The 15401-nt window shown below is 42.0% G+C and overlaps 1 protein-coding gene across 4 annotated transcripts in view; it reads right to left on the bottom strand.

Moving 5' to 3' along the window:
* The window catches only part of ADAMTSL1 (ADAMTS like 1), a 478676-nt gene that overhangs the window by 138901 nt on the left and 324374 nt on the right, over window positions 1-15401 (bottom strand). For all 4 annotated transcript variants that reach the window (XM_053371804.1, XM_053371807.1, XM_053371806.1 and 1 more), the window contains 3 exons: window positions 14154-14228; window positions 10741-10898; window positions 2852-2963 (listed from right to left, as the gene is read on the bottom strand). In XM_053371804.1, the coding sequence (XP_053227779.1) occupies window positions 2852-2963; window positions 10741-10898; window positions 14154-14228 (345 nt within the window). The remainder of the gene's footprint in view (window positions 1-2851; window positions 2964-10740; window positions 10899-14153; window positions 14229-15401) is intronic.

The raw sequence follows: 15401 nt of genomic DNA, 5'->3' as shown, positions 1-15401 counted from the left end.
CAAAGATTGCATAACTCCCCCGGAGGCTGTCATGACAAGTCACTGTGACAATTCCTTTAATGAAATTGTTTGAAAATCATTGGAAGAGGCAAGGGGAAGTTCAACTCGCAGGCTTCTTCCCAGTGCACTAGGATTCAGGACGCCTGTATCACATACGTAGTACCCAATATCACACGGCAAGTTGTTAACTTTGCCCTTTCATTTGCCTTACTGCGTCCAATAAATTGGATCTCTTCCTCCAATCAAGCTGCAGAGCTGATGATGAGTTATGGAATCAAAAGCACATGCTGGATACATTAAAAGTAAAAACAAAAATATAGCTCCAAAAAGTATGCAAATAAATAGACCCTGTTTCTGTAATATGGCTAAGCAGTCTGCAAACTTCACCTATAGGGTGAAATTTAGGTGCATTTTTTTGTAAAAGGAACAGCTTGACAAATGAACATGTTCAGTAGTTGTAATGGTATTGAACTTAATTCTCTCTTCAGGCCAACTTTCAAGATTATACTTTTCAACCAGGATTTGGAAAACACGTAGGGGTGAAATGGGTAGATCATGGCTGATATGCTTCTTTGTAAACCTGGAATGTCCCAAAGGAATTGTGCCATGCACATAGTCTGAAGATAGTCAGAAAAGCTTTGTGAGATGTTTCCTCATATTCATATTGAACATGTCTGAAATTACTGAAAGCCATGACTTCAGTCCTCCTTTGGCAACTGCAAATACTTTCAGAACATGCATATATATCTATCTCTATATTTAACTTGGGATACAGGAACTGACTTTCTAAACAGAGAAGTAATCTGGGAAGGAGAGATGGTTTACAGTATAAGAGTGAAAAGCAAGTCATTAATCAGTGGTATTGATGCATCCTTGTGGACCACACTGGAGTTATAAATAGCAATGAACCACCTTCTATAATTATCCTCCACAGAAATAGACTTCCCTTGGGACAGATAACGCTGCAAATGAGATGCAGTGTTTTTGCCAGCACACCTGGGAAAAGACACACACCAGCAACTTGGACAGAGGTTATATTTATTGAAACGTATCAAAATTTGAGGATCTGCAAACCAACAAGCTGATTCACCACATCAAAATATAGTCAGGACTGGAAAGCTCCCTGAGGGTTAAACTCCCTCACGCCCAATGGGCAGGATGAGAGGCCTTGCCTGTGATGGAGTCGGAGAAAAGGATTCGAAGGAACCCTTCCTCATGCTCTGAAGGCCCTGGAAATCTGAGGTCTGCATGCACACTGTGGTGTGGTTCAGTGTTCACCCCAGGATGCATGTCAGCAGAGTAAAAGGTGACTCAGAGCATCCTTAACCCAGCACTGCCTCATTTGATTACTCCTTAACTCTTGCCCAGGCTAATTGCCAATTAAACCAAATAAACAGCGCTACTCCAAACAAAACTCGCAGCAGCATGAAGCAGGCGAAAATGAAGAGCCCAAGGGTGATTGAAAGGACTCCCTGACCCCCCAATTTCTACTTTGCCCCTTGAACAGGCAACTAGCAGTGTCCATACTGCATAGGGAGTTGGGTGGGTGCAGAAAAGAGAAACTGCAATATTTAGGGGGTGGAGGGAGCTCATAAGGCAAGTTCTTTATGGGGCCTAAATTTGGACGGGTAATCAGTGTAGCATTCTTGAACCTGTCCAATCCAAATTCTTAAGGCAGATTTTTTTCTGTACCGCCCTATGTCTCGAATGCAGCATTACGATTGGAGGCAAGTCTTCCCTCTGTAGAAGCTCGGTCCTGGCAAAGAAGTCCGTCTAAATTTAAATCCACCTGGTCTACTGCCCTTAGTGACACAAGACCCCCATAAAAGTGTGTGGTTTAAAATTGTGCACCAAAAACTCCTCTCCTGTGGACTCCACCCACATCAGCTTCTCATGACAGGCTTTATTAAAGCAAAAAGGCTAATTGAACAGTGTCTGAAGGACTTAGAGCAACAGAACAATCTGGCCATTATAAAGAAATTCTGTCCTTGGTATGCCTTTCCCCTCCCTTCTCAGTTTGATTCCCTGGCACCATATTTGTATAAATTAACTATCCCAAAATACAGACGTGCCTTCAGACTGGCCATATTAGATGTGATGCCCTCTGCCGTACTTGAGGGCAGATACCAAAAGATTCCAACTGAGAACTGACTCTGCCCCTGTGGAGATGGCAATCTGGAAACAGTGGCTCATGTTCTCCTATCCTGTCCCCTTTATAAAGATCTGAGGAATGAGATCATCACCCCACTCTTACTTACCATCCCAGGCCGCCCATCCGCGGTCACATTGTTCTTTCTGTTATCAGATCAAAATGATCAGACAACAGCAAAGGTTGCTAGGTTTATCGAGGGTGCAATGAGATTAAGGACCACTATCTGAACAATAATCTTGGTCTTTTGATTGCCCTTTTTAGCCATTGCTGTCTTTTTATTTGTATATATTGCTTGTTTTATGTTGCCATGGCCGTTGGCTAATGTGAATAAAGTTTATTTTTTTATTTTCTCCTCCCCTCTCTGATTGGCAACAGAAGCCATAATTCTGGGACAAAACAAGGAAGTCTTTTTCCTGGGGGAACTAAGATGTGGCAAATCAGCTCCCATGCTAATTGGGTGTGAATGGCATTTTCCTAGAGGTAGCTGTACTGTACAGAAGTACTAATCAGATACAAATCAACATTCCCGCTCCCACACAAGCAATTCCTAACAGGTGAAATCCATTCCAAGATGAAGAGTCAACAAGAGTTAATTCAGAATGAGCGAAACTCATTCCCATTTTTTTAAGCAACAACAACTTAACCTTATGTATATTGGTACAGAATGCAAATCGCTATAAACAATGTTAAATTTATTACCTCCACCACAGGAAGCGGAACAGGGAAAGAAATCAGTTTCTCTCCATCGGTGAATAATAGGTTGGTAGAAAATAAACTGAACCGTACTGTCGGCAGCACCAGCGTAACGGATCTGAAAAGGAGAAACGCTGCAGGGTAAAGTTGAAAGGTATGTAGCGCAGGTATCAAACACCTGTACAGGTCGCAAAATATAATAAAAAACACGGCTGGTAATATTCAGAGCAGGAGAAACATGTTACACCTTCTGCCAGAACTATGTCAAAATGTATATACAGAAGGATGCATATCAAAGTAAATTAGGCAAGCTTCGAATCCTAAAGCAACAAAACACCACCACCACAAACTGGCTTATAAGAATAAAACCAAATTTACTAGAATAATAGCTAGAATAGAGATAGACTTGTAGCCACTCAAGCAACAAACATACTAAGGTGCCTTGTTAAGATACAGTTGTACATTTATCCACTCCATGTTTACAGTATTTCCAGGCTTTGTTTTGCACATGGCACCTTAGTATGTTTGTTGCTTGAGTGGGGTGGGGGACAGATACAAAACCAATTGCATTATATTTGGATTACTTATTTCTTCAGGAAGTAAGAGGAACGTAAGTACTAATAAAATAGCATTTTAGCTGGGGAGGGGGAATGGGGGAACCAGGGCAGAAATGCTTCGGGATACGTTGAAAGATATAAGAGTTGCACTCTACTGAGGGAAAGCTGGTCTTTTTAAAATCAAGATAAACAGTGATGTCAAATTCCCCATTGGAATATGTGTGTGTGTGTGTGTGTGTGTGTGTGTGTGTGTGTGTACACAGCTGTAGCAATGGAGGAGGCCTCTTGTACGGATTAATATCATTTTGTTGAACATGCCATAAAAAGGATGTCCAATTCCTTGAAGTGGGGTGGTACATTAATCAAGTATGGATCTGAACTTAACGAAAAGCCCCACCGACTCTTGGGAACCAGAATGGTATCATGCTAGACGCTATTTGAAATCTCTTACTGGAATGTGCAGCAATGAAAGCTTTTGTAGCTGAGAGAGAGACAGAGAGAGAGAGAGAGAGAGAGAGAGAGAGAGAGAGAGAGAGAGAAGGAAGGACCAACTACGTTGCCTGGACCTGAAAGGTCTCATGTGTGAGGTCCTAGCCAGAGCGTGATAAATGAGGAGAGAGATTGCACAGGGACTAGTTGAAAGGGTTGAGTAGGTTCCACATCCCAAGTTGGGAAGACATAACAACCCAGATCCCCAAGGATTCTTGTCGTGTTGTCTGCTTGATTATCTGTCTTCTCTGACATAGAGAAAAGGCAGATGCAGATCAATCTATTGAAATAAGTGGGAAGTTATTCAGACAGCCAGGAATACACTGCAATTAATCACAGATGGAAAAATAACATTACTAGGTGAACGAGGCAAAAGAAATCAGTAAAAAAGAAAAAGAAAAGAAAGAGTGTTTATTGTTTCATAAAAGCTGCATAGGCTTTGGGAGAAGAAGAGACTATTATGATTACCGTGTTGTCAGAATTTTGTTTGACAAGAGGTTAGACCTGGGTTCTGCAGCCCGGAGGCAGGATCAGCTGTTGACTAGACACACATGTTGATTCTGCTGAAAGCTAAATGCTGTATCCTGCCTGCACACCCATTTTAAAACTCTGGACTACCTCTAAAAGCTGGGGGGAGAATCCACAAGCCAGGTAGCCGTGTCCCCATGTTGAAAAGGGAAGCATCTCAATTCCACATTCTGACTCACGATGTCTCTCAAAAGTAAGTGGTGCTCACTTCTGTTGTGAATTAGTAAAATGGATCTAGGGGCTGCCTCCTCATGTTAGTCTTATGATTAGTTGGGTGACTTTTTTATCTATTTTAAAGGTATTTTAAATTAAATTTGTTGTTGTTTTGCACCCAGTCCAGAATACCTCCAGGCTAAAGGGAATAAAGAACTAATAGAAATAAATAAAACCAGGCAATTGCTGAGATGATACCAAAACACAGTGGGTTTCTCCAGACACCCCATTGATTGAGCATTCATCCTGACTCGGGGATAAAAGGCTAAGGAATAAACTCAATGCAAATCCAGAGTGGAGTCCCTAAAATGGCTGGATTGGTGCTGGGTACGCCTCCTTCTGGCAACTCCTCCAGCCAAGCTGGTGCCAAAAGTCTTGCTCTGCTTTCCTTTGGGCCACCTCAGCAAGCCTGAGAGGCCTTTGTCACGATATTCCGTTCCACCTTAACAGATGTGTGGAGTTGTTGTATGTCACATGTCTGTTTACATTCCAGCACAGCTTGCTGGGAACTTCCATTTTGTGTATAGCTTTTGCCTATGTCTCTTCCAGCACCATAATTCAAAAGCATCCATTCTTGGGCGATCAGCCTTCTTTATGGTCCAGCTCTCACTTCCATACATCACTATTGGGAAAACCATAGCTTTAACCATACGGACCTTTGTTGGCAAGGTGATGTCTCTGCTTTTTAATTATTATTATTACACCACCACAAATAATATCCACCAATGTTCCTAATTTGTTCTGCCTATTTTTTGTGTGTGGCTAGTTGCACTATTGGCCATCCCAACATTGGTTTCAAAAACCCAAGTTCAAGGGAAAGTACAGATTCTAAATATATCTGTTAAATGCATTGTACGATGGAAAACACTAAAGAGTAATACTCTGCTCAGTTTATCGAAACCACACATGTTATGTGCTTAACACCCACCCACATTTGAAAAATGAAGTTTCTTTGAATCTGAAGGTACACAGTGGAAGCTGAGAGGAGCTCAGGATTCCTGGGGCATGTTCAAGACCCAGTAAGAAATTTTTTATATGGAAGCATTTTCATATGGAAATAAGCATCTGAATTTGGCGAGACTTCCTGATGAACTTGCTTAGGATCACTGCCGATGTCAGGAAACTTAAATAACGCAAATGGGTCCACTTAGCCCTGTGATTGCTTTGGTATCAAAGCCACATGATATAATATATATGTATATAAGAATGATCCAGGAAAGGAGGAAAGGAAGGAAGCACCCGAAGCAATCAATGTCTTCCCCTTTGTTTCTAAATGATTTATCCGTTTACTGCAGATGCTGAAAACAACTGTATGCCTAGGCACCAGCTATTCCTCCAATCCCTTGTGAGCTAATATATGTCCGCTTTGATCAAACTTCACACAGATCCATAAATAACAGGGCTCTTTGTGATAAACGCAATAAATAATCTTACGCTTGAAGCTATGATAGGAAATGGTGATTTGAAACATCTCTCTGGCAGTTAGTCACATTGAAAAACTTTTCGGTTTTAATCAGATAAGTTCACTTCCTTGTTGCTAAACAGAACTGTTTGGATTTTGGCAACGTGGGTCCCATCAATTTACTCTTGCCTGTTGGAGTTTACAGTAGCCTGACCTAAGATGCACATTCTAAGGTTACATCTGCTGTTGTCTGGTTTAATCAAAATGACATATTAATCGAGTTTCGCTAGGTCATCATCAAATAGCCATCTGCAAAAAGGGTATGGTCAGGTTAAGAAGAAAGAAGTTTCCGCAAAGGAAAACACACTTCTAAGGAACTTGCAATTGCTTTCTTACGTGTTTTAGTATGGTGAATACCTAGAAGGTTAGGCCTGGAGATGGGATAGTCGCAGACTCAGGTCCATAGATGTATTAAATTGGTGGGGTGGAAGATTTCAGGTGCATGATGGAGTCAGAGTTCAGCAACCACTGGCTGCATCATTCCTTACTCCTGACTGGCCACATCTCCAGAGCAGTCCCAAAGAATCGGTTGATTTAGAATACTCATATCCCATTTTCACATGCACACAGACCGAAGCTGTGAACTTGAAATCCATGTTTGGATTTAGTTTTGCGCATCTAAGAATGTTGAAAATGAGTTGAAAATGTCTGCCATCAGCACCCTTTCAAAGATAAGGGGGAAAGACATAGTGGACTGACACTAAATACCATGCTTTTCTGTGTATAAGACTAGGTTTTTTCCTTTTAAAATCATGCAAAAAAGTGGTCTTATACATGGGTAGTGCATAGGATGTCTGTTTGATTGGTTGCTGCCGTGGCTGTCAACGGCTATTGTGCATGTTATTGGTTGCTGCATCAATGGGTGTTGTTGATTGGCCAACGCTGTGACAATTGGGCGGGCGATTGGCAGCATCTGCCGGCGAGGGAACAGACTGGAGGCGGATTTTGTGATGCGAATTGCATTTTGCAATTCACAGCTAAAGGAACCTGTATTGGGGGGGGGGGGGAGGAAATCTTTGGCACCTACATTCTGGTCAGCAAATTCTCAGCTGAAATGAATGAAATGTTTGCATAATTGAGATTACATCTAGTTAGGTCATTTCACTTTTCTAAATGGAAACATTCATAGTAAGTGCTTTTAGAGAGAAAGGACACCCCTCCCTTCAACGATCAACCTTTTTATTACATTTTTGCTTAGTTCTGTTTGGTCCAGAATTGCCTTTCTGAAAAAGTAAATCAGGACACTCTGATGAGAACACAATTCAGCCAAGACTGATGGCAATAAAGCGCAATGGCTCTTTAAATTTTCCTTTTGGACTTATCAACAGCGTTATATAAAGAAGCTGTTGTAAGTTTAAAACAGTCAAAACACTAAGGCAGGGTTTCCCGAACTTGGGACTCCAGCTATTTTTTTGGACTACAATTCCCATCATCCCTGACCACTAGTCCTGCTAGCTAGGGATGATGGGAGTTGTAGTCCAAAAACAGCTGGAGACCCAAGTTTAGGAAACTTGCACAAAGGGCAAGAAAAGATGCAGGTACCATAGTTTGACTACCAAGAACTCTTAAGAAAAAAAGTTAAGAGACAGAGAACAAGTGGTTCATTCTGCTGTATTGAAGAACAGCCAATGACCTATGAACATGTGTGGATTTTGATGAAGAGTAGCTGAAAATGTTTAACATCCTGCCTGTCGGGCATTTTATTTGGCGTGTGGCCACTGATGTGATTTTGAGCCTCCCACCCTACCTTCAAAAGGCCACATTTTTTCCCCATCTCACACAAAGCATATCCAATCTTCATGCAAACATATGTCCTCTTCCACAAATTGGTTGGAGGGCCCAATCCACATACCATGTACTGGACCCAAAAAATCCTATTGGCACTCCCACTTTTAATAAACACCTCTTTTGGTACCTTGTGTGAACTAACCTGAGATATACAGGTATAGTGAGGAATGCAAATTTAGTAGTAGTAATAATAATAATAATAATAATAATAATAATAATAATAAACTGGTTTTGCATTGGGAACATTTACTCAGCAGGACCAGATTGCTACATCTGGAGAGGGTTATGAAGGGCAGGTACCACACACCCAAAAAGTCCACAGACTTAATTCTATTCTATTTTCTTCAATTCAGTTTGATCCCATATTCTGCTTTCCATGCAACCATCTGCATTTCCATCTGCCACAAGGTCATCAGAATCAGCTCACATCAAACACCCTCTGACATTGTATCCCACAATGAAAAATTTATGGTATCCTGGACACAATGCAATTTTTACAGCTTTACAGCTGAAATCCTTCAGGCCCTCTTGACCTACCTCCCCGCCCCCCCAAAAGGGGTTTTATTTTATTGTAATTCCCAAATGCTCACATTTGTCTCTGCAATTTCACCCCCTTCCCCTACAGAATGTGCACACTGCCTCCAGCAATGTGTTTTATATTACCTGGAAGAATAGGAAAGCACTAATGTGAGGAAACAACTTGATTCTTACAGCCAGCACTGCACAGAGCAGAACTTCAAAATTATACAAATGACTTCTTGACCAAAGCCAGCCTGCTCATCTTGAGAGGCTCGGGGTTTAGTTTTATATGTGTTTTACACCTTCTGTGAGACTTCAGAAGCATAAAAACCAGTGAATGATGAGCCTGAATCAGAGTCTAATTTGCCCACTTCAGCTTCATTTTATACTGATTCTTATTTTAGCCGGGATCTCATAACCACCTGCCTTTTCCACAAGTGTTTCCTCCTCCACTCCATGAATGTGTTCATTCCTAAAAACTTTGATTCTACTCTATTTAACTTGGCAATTTATTCATTAAGAAATGACACACAGAGCACTAGCAATAGCCTGCAACAACATATTTCCAATAAAAGTTTGCAACTCTTTGTACAGTGGTACTTCAGGTTACATATGCTTCAGGTTACAGACTCCACCAACCCAGAAATAGTACCTCAGGTTAAGAACTTTGCTTCAGGATGAGAACAGAAATTGGGCAGCGTTGGCATGGCAGCAGCGGGAGGCCCCATTAGCTAAAGTGGTGCTTCAGGTTAAGAACAGTTTCAGGTTAAGAACGGACCTCCGGAACAAATTAAGTACGTAACCAGAGGTACCACTGTATAGCTATCTTCCTAATGACCCACCCTCCCACCCACTACCCAATGCTGAACGAAAGCCCTCCCAGGCTCCCAGCTCTGATTCCTCAGAGGTGTTCAGGAGCAGAGATATAGGCAGCATATGCAACATAAATTTAAAGCCCATTTCACTACCTCCCAAAGAATTCTGGGAACCGCAGTTTGTTAAGCGTGCTGGGAATTGAAGCTATTTCCCAGGCAGTGAGAGATTTTACTTTCTTGGGCTCCATGACCACTGCAGATGGTGACAGCAGTCACAAAACTAAAAGATGCCTGCTTCTTGGGAGAAAAGCAATGACAAACCTAGACAGCATCTTAAAAAGCAGAGACATCACCTTGCTGACAAAGTTAAAGCTATGGTTTTCCCAGTAGTGATGTATGGAAGTGAGAGCTGGACCATAAAGAAGCCTGATCGCCGAAGAATTGATGCTTTTGAATTATGGTGCTGGAGGAGACTCTTGAGAGTCCCATGGATCAAACCTATCCATTCTGAAGGAAATCAGCTCTGAATGCTCACTGGGAGGACAGATCCTGAAGCTGAGGCTCCAATACTTTGGCCACCTCATAAGAAGAGAAGACTCCCTGGAAAAGACCCTGATGTTGGGAAAGATGGAGGGCACAAGGAGAAGGGGATGACAGAGAGTCAGATGGCTGGACAGTGTTCTAGAAGCTACCAGCATGAGTTTGACCAAGCTGCGGGAGGCAGTGGAAGACAGGAGTGCCTGGCATGCTCTGGTCCATGGGGTCGCAAAGAGTCGGACATGACTAAATGACTAAACAACAACAACCCAGGTGTCAGGGAAGAGTTAGAAGTTTCCAGTTTATCAGAGGGAGAAAGCATTCCCCAAGGGGGGAAGGAGAGCAGTGAATCTAATAGAAGAGAGCAAGAGGAACAACAGGGAGGGACTGGCTGTTCACAGGAAAGGCAAGGGTTAAGTTCTAGCTCAGATTCAGAGGAGGGGAGATACAAGCCAGTCTAGCCAGGAGGTTAGAAAAAAGAGAGGGAAAGCGAAGGGAAGGGCGCCTTCGCCATTTTGAGAGTGGCTGGTCACGGAGAAGCAGAGCTCAGAAGGTATCTGAAAGAAGTGACTCTGAGGAATAATATTTAAGAACTGTTTATAAGATTGTTTTGTTAATAATCAATAAAAAGTTATAAAAGAACAAGAAGTGTTCGTGTGGTGATCTGAAGAGGACAACGACCAGGCCTGACACCAGGATTTGTTGGAAGGGGATGAAATGTGCTTCAAATTTACGGCATGCTACATGCAGAGGGGCAATCACTCCTCTCCTTTAATCCCATACTATGAGCATTGAGGGTCAACGGGGACTGTCTCCCCACCTGATTTCATAGTAGATACCCCATCTCTATTTCAATTCTGGCAGAGAGCTGGAAGGATAAGTGGCCTTTTGATACACTGCTTGATACACCTCTTGACGTGAACTGCCCGTTGTTTCACATCCCCCTTTCCTTAAAAAGAACAGCATTGTTTAGTCGTGGCTTCTCACCTTGACAGTGAAATCTGCAGTGAGGGGGCCAGGCATTCTCAGGATCTCTTTGTCCGGAAACTTCTGCAAGTCCACGCTAGAATTGTCCACGAGGAACGAACCTGTGGAGCCGAGACTGTTTTCGCCTTTCAAACCTTGCAGCGTCTTGGTTTCTAAATCTGGCAAACACAACACATTTAAGAGGAGGGTGTGCTTGTTTCGGCAGCTTGCAGAGAGAAAACAAGCAAGCAAAATTATTTGTACCAGGAATGTCGAAGCACATTTGAAAGATATACTACGTTTTAAGGAAATGTCCTTTTTGCTGAGTGAGATGGATTTTCCCTCCGTTAATAAGGAGCAGCCAATCATTTAAGTTGCCCTCACTAATGTCTATGCTTGTGAACATCTCTGTTAAGACCTGCACACAATTTTTTTCTACTTTATTCCAGTGTATTTTGGTCTCCTCTCTTTTTTCCTATAGATTTATCTATTTGGGAGCCAGAAAAATTCCCAGTAGAATTAAGAAGGTGTTGTGTATATATCTCTCTCTGTTTGTGTGTGTGCTGAGATTCCAAGCGGAAGTTGTACTCCTTCCTGGCCTCTTTCAGAATGAGATATAGAAGTATATAGAAAGGCTTTTATTCCAGAGCTAGCCAAGGAGAACAGAAAGCTCCAGCCAAAAAAGCTCCGCAGGTCGGCCAGGATGAACTCTGTTTTAATAATGCATTTTCCACAGCGAAGCAAAATCCCCTTCTACATTTCATGCAAAACACACACGATTCTGCACCAGGCAGTTAAACGAATTACCTAACTGGTTCACCAGCACCAACCCCTTCCTTGGACTTAGGTTGCGTTGCTAGCCCCAGAATGTTTTGAGAACATGGAAATGCATAGCAGAGGGAGGAGAAAGGAGAACAAAAATGAAGGAATAAAAGAACAGTGGCTGGGAGAGTCATGGATAGGATCAGGAACGGGGAAGATATTCCTTACAGAACCAAATTGTTGGCTCAATGCCCAAGGGTTCATCCCCATTCCCCCCAGGGTATTTAATCCATGATGCAATAAGACAAGGGCATGACAAGTCATGGTGCAGCACAGAAATATGACCTGTTAAATGAAAACTGCCTTAGGTGTCAATCAGCTAGGCTTGTTAGGGAATTTCTTTCAGTATCTTCACATTACCGAAGCTGAACCAGGCTCAGCGTAACAGAGCACACTGGTTTCTTGCCAGTAGAACACATTTATTGCAAACACATGACAAGATCATGATCTTGTGTAAAGTTTACTCCAGGATGACATTCACCATCTGCCTATTGCTTAGGAGTCATATTGGTCCTTGAGCTCACTTTGAATGAGCTCATTCAAGGCACTGCTTTACGTGGAGCTGATCTTCTTTTATTCTAAAACTCTTCGTGATGCACAATATTTATGATATCTCAGCTTCACTTGTGAAAGCATGGGTAGGTGTGTTTTGCTTTCTGTCTGATCTTTCACATATTTGTACTTTTCATTTCTCTCGACTGCTAAATAGCCTCACAGAGCACTAGGCAGGATTGGTGAGGGGGACGGGATAATTATTACGCACATGCAGAACCTTTGATAAACCAGTTAATATTATATGGCTGTAGCAAACACCCATAAACTATTAACCCTAGTCTGGTGTTTAGAGATTTACGGAGATCCAGTTCTCACATTGTAACATTTAAGTGACTATGCATCTAACCAGAATTTATTGCAGATTTCTTCTGTGGGCTTTCTAGAATCTTGAAAATCATGTTATATTGTTCCCTGAAAACCAAGGGGAAACTGCACCATTTTAACGGCCATGACGAATTCAGTTAATATGCATCTTTTCACCTGCTTTCAACATCTCTTCCCTGGTGTATATTTTGTTTGGTTCAATTACTGGGCGCTCTCTCTCTCTCTCTCTCTCTCTCTCTCTCTCTCTGTGTGTGTGTGTGTGTTCACAGCAGGTAAAAGGGACACTGTCCTGATCATCCAACGTGTCACTGGCAATAAACTAAGCTGATCTAGATGCTACTTTCACCACGAGGATGAAATTTTTATAGTGAATTCCCCACCTTCTTACTGTGTCATCACGAAACACAGCTCAAGATGTTAAGTCGGCAGGACCATAATGCAATGAGCTTCCCTCTGACTTTTATTACTGTGGGATATGCCTGAGGACTGTATGACTCACATAGCGACTTCGGCTTCATGAGATGCGAGAAATTGTAGGCTTAAAGCAAGACAAATAGGGGTTGCCCCTTTAAAAATCCAGCATCATCTCATCATGAATTACCTGTTCTTTGGGGAGGGGATACAACCCATGTTTCAAACATGTTATCCTCCAAGTGAACCAACTCTATTTGGGTGTACTCTGAACTCTTGTCTTCCATCTCTGTATTTCATCATCTAATTCAATCCGTATCTCTAGGCCACGCTTCCTCAACCTCAGCCCTCCAGATGTTTTTGGCCTACAACTCCCATGATCCCTAGCTAGCAGGACCAGTGGTCAGGAATGATGGGAATTGTAATCTCAAAACATCTGGAGGGCCAAGGTTGAGGAAGCCTGCTGTAGGCCCTCAGGAACATATATGGCTGTTAATGATTTTGGCTCCCTCATTTGAGCTCATGAAAAGAAGCCAACTGGAGACTCTGCAAGTCAGGACCTCGTTGGAATATTTGCCTTCCATATCTGTTGCCATTCTGCTCAGACATCTTAAGCTGAGCTCGTGATATGATATACTACAAGCTCCTTGGGGATCTCCAGTGTATCTGCATTCCTTATGTCCCACCCTTATTAAACCATAATCTCTGCTCCACTATCTTGGGCACTGGCATGCTTTCTTTGGGCAACTTCCTTTAACAGCACAGTAGAAAATGCACGTGTCTCCAAAGTCCAGAAATACCAAAGAAAACATATGAGCAAGAACATGTGTTAAGCTCATGAGCAGTGTGGTGCTTCAGCAGAGCAGAAGGAAAGCTGTATTCGCTGTATTCTCATCAACCAGCACAATCTTTTCTACGGCAGTCCTTTGCATCAAGTTCGCTGGAAAATTAGTGATTTATTTATGGGTTAAATTATAGCTTCTTATAATTGTGCAGCTAACTGATGCTCTTGGGAGTGGCGTTTGAGGATAGGGCTGACCCTTACATTGGGCAGGAGGGCAGGGGCAGAGAAGCTGTAGAGTTGTTTTTGTTTTTTGGTAAATACAGCTCCACAGCATATTATGAGCATTTGACTATTATTGTGTAATTAACACATGCAATGCTGAAATAAGCTTCGAAGCATTTTTCATAGTGCAAAAACCAAGTTCATGTGAAGCATTCAATTGCAAATATATGCAATTAAAACACACAATTAAACAGCCCTGTTAAAACAAGACAGCAATTAAAAACGGGAGACCACGATAAAGTGTACTTTTACTCACAGAGATGATCAGGACCTTTCAGCACCAGGCGAACGTGTCGACTTCCGTAGGGAATAACAACCACGGTATCATCCGCTGGGTGAGGGAAGAGGGAGGCAAAAAACCATACATGATCAACAAGCAAAGGAAGTGCCCAAACAAGCAGTGAAAACAGTTCTTCATGGGAAAATGGCAAGCCAAGTTTTGGGCCACCTAAAAAGACAAACATTCAAACCCAATGAACCCTGAAGAACAGCTATATATGAAACAATTATGCTCTGCTCTACCGTCTCACAGATTTTGTGTGTGCTGCGCTGCTAGACAAATGCCCTTGTTTTCAAGAGAAAGCTATCACTTTAATTATACACGGTTGCTTTGTAAAATAAACACTTATTACACGTCCATAGCAACAGCTGCTCTTGCAGATATTAGGCTACAAACCAGCTGTTTACTGACTTTCTTGTGAGCCTCCTCAGAAATTTGACTGTGCATCTGTATTATCATTAAACAGTTATCAACATTTTTTACGGCAGAAGGCAAAGAGATATTTTATTGGCAAACAATGAGAATTTGAGCTTTCTTTGGGAGGGGGGATGAAATATTTACTTGGTTGGGGTGTTGGGATGTGGAAACTGGAAATTGGTGGGTTTGGTGGTCACATTGCTCAGATGATGGGGGCAAGGTGGTAGGACGGAATGGAGAGGAAATATCACACAGGATCTACTAAACAAAACAAAAAAACCCCAAAGTTTTATCTTGTAAGATCTCCCATTTTGGTGCTGGCTGGAGCAGCTCCGTAACTGCCATTTGTAGGCAGAGAAAACAAAATTAGGTGCCAAACTCAAATACTTGAAACTCTTTATCCCAATCATCCCACCACTTTAAATTAAAATATATATTGGATGCCAGCTCAGCCCCCCCCCCCATTCTCACGCACTAAAACATTCTCACAGCCTCAGAAACCAACAGAAAAACTATTTTAATGCATTTTTAAATTCTTAGCAAGCATATTTTACCTGCCTTGAACATTAGGAAAGGTCAGTGAAACCTTTGCTGCCTACCCTTGTAGTACAAAAAAATTGGTTAATAAAAACTTAATGGAATGGGGCTGCTGAAAATAGAAAGTCTATGTTTACCCGCAGGTCATCTGAAGTGCAAGCAACAGCAACCTTTCTATGTGAGCTTTAATTTTTTTTAAAAAGGATCCAGTACTCTCAACACAGCCACAGGCTGTTCTTCTTACTCTGTTGTGAAAATAGATTTGCTGTC

The sequence above is a fragment of the Podarcis raffonei genome, chromosome 17, assembly GCF_027172205.1.
Source record: "Podarcis raffonei isolate rPodRaf1 chromosome 17, rPodRaf1.pri, whole genome shotgun sequence".
NCBI lineage: Eukaryota > Metazoa > Chordata > Lepidosauria > Squamata > Lacertidae > Podarcis > Podarcis raffonei.
Note: the sequence above shows the minus strand (reverse complement) of the source record. Positions and strands in the feature narration are given on the sequence as shown.